General features: G+C 41.0%; 1 protein-coding gene across 1 annotated transcript; it reads left to right on the forward strand.

Moving 5' to 3' along the window:
• The first annotated feature begins 681 nt into the window (after positions 1-681).
• tnnc1a (troponin C type 1a (slow)) lies at positions 682-7,145 on the forward strand. The gene is made up of 6 exons (XM_072696715.1): positions 682-740; positions 3,543-3,573; positions 4,417-4,563; positions 6,117-6,231; positions 6,337-6,473; positions 7,027-7,145. The coding sequence occupies exons 1-6, from the start codon at positions 717-719 to the stop codon at positions 7,056-7,058; spliced, it is 486 nt and encodes a 161-aa protein (XP_072552816.1). The 5' UTR covers positions 682-716; the 3' UTR covers positions 7,059-7,145.
• Positions 7,146-8,724: the final 1,579 nt, after the last annotated feature.

Below are 8,724 nucleotides of genomic sequence, written 5' to 3' on the forward strand. Positions count from 1 at the left end.
TTTAAATAAGACTCCCAGAGTCCTCTCTAACCATGTTCTGGGGGCGGGGGGGTCAAACTTTTCCTCATAGGAAAATTACATTTCTATTAATTCCATTTTATAAATGATAAATACAGACATTTACTCAGGTGTGTGAGTTTAGTTAGATTTGATCACACGAAGATCAAACATCCAGATGTTTAAATATGTAAATATGTAATATGTAAACCACAAAGCTTTTCATGCGGTGTCCAAATTCTTTCACATGATTGTATAGGATCTACCTGTAGGCCCTGGGACTGTTAATAACTGAAGAATGAGAGTTTAAGGGGTTAATATCACCACATTCTTTTTCATTTCATGCTTTAACTGGTTCATCTTTTGCCACCGGTCGACCTTTCTGACCTCCCTTGTGCTCTGCAGGCCCGTCCTGCTGGAATGTTGAGTGTGTACGGAGGACTCTGGTCAGAGATTAGGCCGCCGTGCCACTCCTCCTCATTCCATTCTAGAGTGGGCTCCCTCCAGAGCCACCCTGGGCTTTTATCTGAGCCCGAGTGACCGTGATGGATGGACGCAGTGAGCATGGACAAACACACGCACACACGCACATATTAGGGGGCTGAGAGGGAGCGGCTCGACCTGCGCCGCTGCTATAAAGCTCCCAGATGCCATTCCCTCTCCACTGAGTCCCTGAGGTCCTGCCATTCGTCTGCTAAGCGGCTCGCAGTCCAGGCACCATGAACGACATCTACAAAGCTGCGGTGAGTGTTCACACGCTGGAGCGCCGCCGGCAGTCGCTGCATGTTACTCGGTTTTGATGGTGTAGACACTGTAGGTTGTAGAAGAGGAATTGCAGAATTTAAGTGTCGGCCACATGCAGGCCCTTGAAACTGAATGATTAAATATTATTATCATTATTATTATTATTATTATTATTATTATTATTATTACCACTATGACATTAGAAATGCTACAAACTGGCATTATGAGGATATCCGCTACTATCAGGACAGGTAATGCTTTTTTAAGGGTTTTATTTTTTTTAATTAATAATTATATATAAACAGTTGATCTGGGCAGTAAGTGTTGATCTCCTCAGTAAAACACTGATATTAGAATAATCATTAATAATAACATTCCCACAGAAAGTGGCGGTGGTTCTCCATCACTGTGTTCATCATTAGAACATCTCCTCTCAAAGTTCTCCTCATGGAGTCTAGTATTATTTAGAGTTCTCCTCAGATCAACACCTGGTTTGATGGTAAATCAGGGCTTAATGATGGTAAATCAGGTGAGCTGCTGCTGCTGCTGCTGCTGCTGCTGCTGATGATGATGATGATGATGGAGTTGAACACATCCTCCACGCTGTGCTGGCTGGACTGGGGGGGTCCAGGAGAAACCTGGAGGAACCAAGCTCTGTTCTTCAGACTAGCTCACAGACAAGATCTCACTACTTTCTTTCTTCAGAATGAGAAGCTCTTGTTTCTCCTTTTTACTGGATTTATCTTCACCTGCTTTATCTGTTCTGATCAGATCTGGAGCCGAATTGTGGCCGAAAGACAAAAGTGACGGATAGGGTTTCATGGTTTGTGAATGAAAATGCAGTTCCATGTGGAGTGTCCTTTCAGATGTTGGTGGTGAAGGACCTGCACTGACTTCTAGAAGCAATTCATGCCTGGAAGCAAAACCATGAAACACGTTGGTCCCTGTCCTTCAGTTTCATCTTTCAGACACAATTAACTAATAACTAATTCTTTGTCCAGGGAGCTTATTAAAAACGCTAGTGGTGATGGTCAGTTGTAAACTCACATAAGAGGTGCTTCTGCCATCTATAAATGTTTATGTATATAAAAATATTTATGTATTATTATTACACATGTACCAGGAAAATATCGACTATCAGCATCTACCCACAATTCCCTTGTCTTCCCTTATCTTCATTCAAGCTTTTCTCGGCCCTGATGCGTAAGAGACGTGATAGAACCGTCTTTAAATACACTGACTCTTGAAGACTATCAGAGCTGATAGGAGGCACTTGATAAGGCCAGTTCTTCCATGCTGTGGCTACATGCCTACACATGGGGTGGCCGTCGCTTTTCCCAGGCTAATTTTGGCAAGTTCTTCACTCTCCCTGGACGTGTTTACACGATGGGAAGCAGCAGAGCTTAAGATAAAACACCCACAGCCAGAATTCCTTCACTATCTGCGCTTACGAGGGTGCCTCGTGCTATCTCCCACTGATCTCCCCCTGAAAACACATATGGGGGGTGTTAGAGCGTGAAGCAGAGGGACACTTTTGACTGGCATATTTATGAGTCAGCATCAGACGTATAGTTTGGGGGCTGGATCTGAGCAGGCCTGCAGATGATAGATGATAACTCTTACTTAAGCAGCTGTCACGCTCGCTCATTCGCGGTGGCTTTTTCAGGATTACCACCCCATTGTTTAGGCCCATCCGCTGCTATGCTAATTCAGAGCACTTTGTATTGTCTCCTTCATCTGTGGTTCCTTAACCCGCCTGCTGTGTTATTTTTAACTCACGCTCCCATCATAACGCTGCCCTCGTGGATGAAATATGGGCTGGGATTGGAGGAGAGGAAAATAAAAACAAGTGCTTGACTGACGAGGAGACAACTTTCACGCTGATTTGCATAGAAGAATGTAGGCTGAATATCTGGAGATCTATGAGGGGAAGGAAATAAGTGTGGCACTTCATGCTTTAGATGCTTTCTTTGTGTGTGTGTGTGTGTGTGTGTGTGTGTGTGTGTTCATTGTCAGAACAGCAATGCTCTTTGTAGGAAAACCAAAGAAAAACACCACTAGCCTACAACCTACAATCTACAACCAACAATCACTGAAATGCACTTTACATAACCTCTTGAACCCTACGGTTGTTATTCAGTAATTATTCCCAATGCAGAAACTATTGGAACTATTCTTTGGTTGAGCATATCTCGTGGAGTCCCACAGAGTTCTATTTTAGGGCCTATGACGTTTATGTTTTTGTAATGTATTTTTGTAATTATCATAACTGTTATTCTTGCTTACATACTACAATAAGACATACTATTAAAAATACATATAGCCTTTATAATTAATACACTATGACTATTAGAGACATTGAGACTATTGGAACAAGGCTTCATGATTAAGCCATAAATGTGTTGATGGTGTTTGCTGCTAGTGTTATTATATGTGATAATAATACTAATAGTGGGCAAAGTAGGTGTGCATTTAGATTTTTATGCCCAGAATGAAGACATTGTTTGAGGGCAGGTGTGGTCTAAAGGTCTCTTGAACCGATATCTTGAACCCCAGACAGTAATTTGTGTCATATGCATTATTATATTTTATGCTATTATAATATATTATATTATATATGTGCTATTATTATATACTATATATATATATATATATATATATATATATATATATATATATATATATATATATATATATATATACATAGGGGCAGATGTATAACCTTATGTCTTGACAAGGTAGGAAAACCAGTGTACATGTGTAGAATATGTTCATGTGTAATTTGCCTTTATTCTTTATAGGTAGAGCAGCTGACAGATGAGCAGAAGAGTGGTATGTTACTACCCTCACTCCTTACTTCATCAGTCCATCTGTCAATCAATGGAGTGGCCGACATAGCCGGTCACACACAGTGTAATATGTCATCACTGTCAAAAAAAACAAAAAACCTTACAGGAGAAGCAAAAAGGCTTCTTGGCTTTTAAATTTGGTGCATTGTTCAGTAAAAAGACATCAAAAGTCATTTTCAGAATTTCTATGGGTCCAATTATCACGACAGTTTGACACAATGTAAAGACCAACTGCCTTAAATATTAGAAAAATGGAAATACAAGGTTTTCTTAAAGTAGCTATGATATTGGAAGTCTGCTTTTGACCAAACCTAGACTTCAGTATGGCTACATAAACAACAGTGCACCATATACTGTTAGAAACAAGTCTATTTAACCACGTAAATGAATGTGTTTTGATTACTAGCTTGACTCGTTTAAGGCCAGTGTGTGATGATTTGGGCCTTGTCCTAAATGCAGGACTCACTGTTATCTATAAACATGGACTAAAGTACATTAGACAGCTATACACAATTCTAAGGCCTAATTTGGTCTAGTTTGGATACCGGTCACATCCCGGCTGATGGGTCACTAATGGTATAGTGGGGAACTAGAACTAGAAGGGTTGCTTTACATGAACTGGGTGGCTAAACATGAACTGGGCCCCCTTAAATTCATAGAAATCCACACTATTACACACGACTACTCAGCCAGTTTGTATTGCTTGCCATGTAGTTAGCAGCAGTAAACATGGGCCCTCACTAAACCACTGTGTGGCTTTAATCAAAGTGCTCTTCAGTGCAGCTCCCTCTTTGAGCTGTACTCACCCAAACCTGCTGTGCTGCAGAGTTCCGGGCGGCCTTCGACATCTTCGTGCAGGACGCTGAGGATGGCTGCATCAGCACCAAGGAGCTGGGGAAGGTGATGAGGATGCTGGGGCAGAACCCCACTCCAGAGGAGCTCCAGGAGATGATTGATGAAGTGGATGAAGACGGTAAGGACACCCCAATCAGTCCCTAGGCCGCTTACTGGCCCTCCCCTTAGTGACCCTAGAAGCTTTCTTAAGCACTGCAGGTGGTTATTCATCTTGATCAGTGGGTCTGCACTGTATTTTCCCAATCAATATAAACTTAGCCTTCTAATTGGTTTATAGTGTGAGGGACCTAATGAGACTATTAGGTGCAGAAAGGCCTATAAGCTTTTATTGCCGCATTTTGATTGGCTGTCGCTGTTTTCTTGGTATTTTCAGTCAGAGTTAAAGTACTACAGACTGTAGTTTGTTAGCTGTTATTTTACACCATTGATTACAGATACTATAGCTAGCTAAGAAGCTATAGCTAACTAATGTTATACATATATATATATATATATATATATATATATATATATATATATAGACAAAATCCACTTCCTGCTTCTGCAAAATGGGGTTTGTTACTGTTATCAATTCTTTTATTAATGCAGAAATACAAATGATTATTTGGTAGCAGTCTAGCATATTTTGTGTAGTCCCACAGGGTTCTATTTTAGGTCTTTAAAATTGATGAGGTAGAGGTAGAGGTAGTATTTATAAGACGTTAGATTGTGAAGAGGGGCTTAAGGCATGTTCCACCTCCCAAATTGTTGTTATTTCATAACACGTCTATAATAATAAAACACTGAAAATATGACTGAAATTAAAATATCAGTTGAATCAGTTGAATGTAGAATGTCATAATATATATACAGACATACATATATATATATATATATATTGTTTATGATTACAGTGTGTTTATAATCTTCAATGAACTTCATTTAGGCATATTTCAGTATTCTTCAACCTGCTACAATCTGCTACATTCTTATGCTAATGTTTTACCTGCATACACTAAATGGACAAAAGTATTGGGACACCTTCTCATTAATTGTGTCTTTAAAAATAGGTTATCCTGTTGGATTAACTGTCTCTACTGTCCAGGAAAAAAGGCTTTCTAGAGCATTGCTATGAGGATTTAATTGCATTCAGCAACAAAAGCTTTAGTGAGGTCAGGATGAGTATATATATATATATACAGTATATATATACAGTATATGTGTAAGTAGTCCTAGCTGTTGTGCAGGTTAAGGCCCCGGATGGCCTGTGGAAAGAAGCTCCTCCTCATTCTCTCTATGTTTGTCTTCAGGATACAAAATCGCTTTCCTGAGCGTAGCAGAGAGAAGTAGGGATGTTGTTGGGATGGCAGAGGTTCTTCACAGTCGTTAGCAGCAGTTTAAAAAGAAGCAGCTGGGTTACTCCTACCACTTTGCTGAAAAGTCCTAGATAGCGGGGGGATTGGAAATGACTAAAACTAGGCAACTGGGTAAAAACTGGGTAAACAAGAAACACAGAGATTAGTGAGGTCATTTTCTGGGAGGGAAAATGCAAATGGAAATATGACATACTCCATATTTGATCACTTATCAACAGTCCTTTAACTTTATGAAGAAACATCTCTGAACATCTCTGTGTGTTTAGACTGCATCTTTAAAGGAAATGCTAAAGGTGTGCTGAATTTGTTTCCACAGGCAGTGGCACTGTGGACTTTGAAGAGTTCTTGGTCATGATGGTGAGGTGTATGAAAGATGACAGCAAAGGAAAATCCGAGGAAGAACTGGCCGAACTCTTCCGCATGTTTGATAAGTACGGCCGGCTCGTATAAACAAAGTGAGGGAACGGCTTGGGGACCAGTTCCCCTAGATATAAGACAGCTGACGTGTGTGTATATGTGTGTGTGTGTGTGAGTAGGAATGAGGACGGATATATTGACCTGGATGAGCTGAAGCTGATGTTAGAAGCCACGGGGGAAACCATCACCGAGGACGACATCGAGGAACTGATGAAGGATGGCGACAAGAACAACGACGGCAAAATTGACTATGACGGTAAGGGTCACATCTGGAGGTCAAAGCCTGAAGTAATGAGATTAGCTTGATATGTGTGTGTGTGTGTGTGTGTGTGTGTGTGTGTGTGGGTGTGTGTGTGTGTGTGTGTGTGCCTGTGGGTTGTGTGTGATTACAGTGTGTGTTTACAATCTTAGAACCCGATCTCTATCTGCTACATTTTTATCCTAATGTTGTACCTGCATACACTACGTGGAAAAAAAAGTATTGGGACACCTTCTTATTTATTGTGTCTTAAAAAAATAGGCTATCCTGCATTTATTTTTGAGGAGCATTGCTCTGAGGATTTGATTGCATTCAGCGACAAGAGCTTTAGTGAGGTCAGGATGTTATGACCTTATCCCCAACTCCACTACTCATCCCTAAAGTATTGGCTGGAGCACCATTGTGTTTGTGGACACCCCATCTAATGAATGTATTCAGCTACTTCAAGTTACTTTAAGCTCCTGTAGGTGTCCCTATACTTTAGTCCACAATATGTAGCTAGTATGACATTATGGTGCATTGAGTTTTTTATTTTATTATATGGTTTCAGAGTTCTTGGATTTCATGAAAGGTGTGGAATAAGAGTGCTGACAGAAGACCTCGTCGGATTTCGGCTCGAGTACCTCGCACTCGGATTCAGGGGACGCCAAAAGAAATGAGGGATGTGGTTTATTTTTCTCAAACATGTCAATGGAAAGTTTATGCAATATTAATGCAATATTTATGATTGATTAAAAGCCTGTTTTTTATATGAAATTTCTGGAATCTCTTCTATTTGTGTACATACGGTTTGCAGCCAGAGTCTAGAGGAGTCGTGGCTTTTTTATCTCCTGCATCCAACCAGTGTAGAAAACATTTTACCTCAGGTGAAGTCGGGGCTTTTAGATACGCTGCCTTTATCTGGAATCTCTCAGAGATAACATCCAAGCATCCATGCCGGCCTATTTTAAAATCAAAGCTCTGTAATCCTTAAAGTTTGCCTTAACTTCACTCTGTATGTTTGTTAAAGCTTTTTTTTTTATTCCCAGAGGCCAATAGCAAAATTCTACTCACTGGGGAAATAAAACTGATGTGTAAATGTGGAATAATGAATCGGGAGGAAAGTGCTCTGAGCTGCCTGCTCTTCTTTGCTGAACTGTGTCTCAGAAATAATTAAAATTGATTTGAGTTTGTTTTGCTCCGAGACGGAAATGTATTCAGTCTTTCATCCTGGGAGAAGTGCGCTGTTCTCTAAAACTGCACATTTTGTCTTTCTGTCTAATTTTTCACAAGAGGTTTCTGGGGAACACTCATATATGTGAAACTGAGAAGAGATTAAGATGTAAACAAAGTCATTCAGAGAAGTTTCCTAGCTCACATGCCAATGTGGGGTCTGGGTGGGTAGCCCGAATGGCAGTCAGGACGTTTCGTCCTCGGATTCCACGTTGGCCCCACATATGGATGCATACCAGGGTCAGTGATGGGACTAAGAGGGATTAAACATAGGTCTGTGGGTTGTATATTGTATACAGGGCCTAGATGGGGCCCAAGGTGGGCTGTAAAAATGGGGAAGCCCATTTTGGGAAGCCCAACTGTGTCCCATTAAAAACGCATGTACAAACCCACTCAGAGCCCATGCCTACCTCGATCCCACATGGCCCATGTTCCACGCATGTGAGCCCAACATGAGCAAGTTGGCTGGGTCCTGAGTCCAGGGCTAACAATGGCCCTATTTACACCTGGTAAATTTTTCTGGCTAGTATCTGGATCATATCCTGATCCATACAATATTAACCACATCTATTTACACTTAGTAGTGAAAGGCATCTTCACATTCAGCCTCTTGCTGTGCTGTGCTAAAGATTGTTAAATGCTTTTATGCATAATTGCAAACAGAAGTGCGCCCCCTAGTGTAATTCATCAGCATAAAATGGCTATTTTTGGTCAAATCACTTTTTTTGGTACCATCAATTAACCCACCATTTATAGCGCCCCCCGACACCAGCAATGTTCCCGAAACTAGAAGGATGAGCGCTTAATGTGTTGATATGTCTCCTCCAATACATGCAAAGCCAGCCACCATCTCCAGTATCGGCACACTCAGAGGAAAGCGCCAGGTCCCCAGCTCCACCACACCAGCTAACAGGCACCAATTGTGCTCTCTTAGACTCCGGCTAACGGTTGATGGCCATGCAGCATGGCTCAGGGGTCATAGTGGCAGCACTACTATAAGGAGCTTAAAGTGCTACACATTTACTAATTTATTATA

This window comes from Salminus brasiliensis, chromosome 14 (assembly GCF_030463535.1).
Source record: "Salminus brasiliensis chromosome 14, fSalBra1.hap2, whole genome shotgun sequence".
Lineage (NCBI taxonomy): Eukaryota > Metazoa > Chordata > Actinopteri > Characiformes > Bryconidae > Salminus > Salminus brasiliensis.

Excerpts from the sequence above, each read along its gene's own strand:
- tnnc1a (XM_072696715.1), top strand. The coding sequence starts at position 717 with ATGAACGACATCTACAAAGCTGCG. Across the intron at positions 3,574-4,416 it reads GACAGATGAGCAGAAGAGTG|AGTTCCGGGCGGCCTTCGAC; the intron begins GTATGTTACTAC and ends GCTGTGCTGCAG. Across the intron at positions 6,474-7,026 it reads CGGCAAAATTGACTATGACG|AGTTCTTGGATTTCATGAAA; the intron begins GTAAGGGTCACA and ends ATATGGTTTCAG.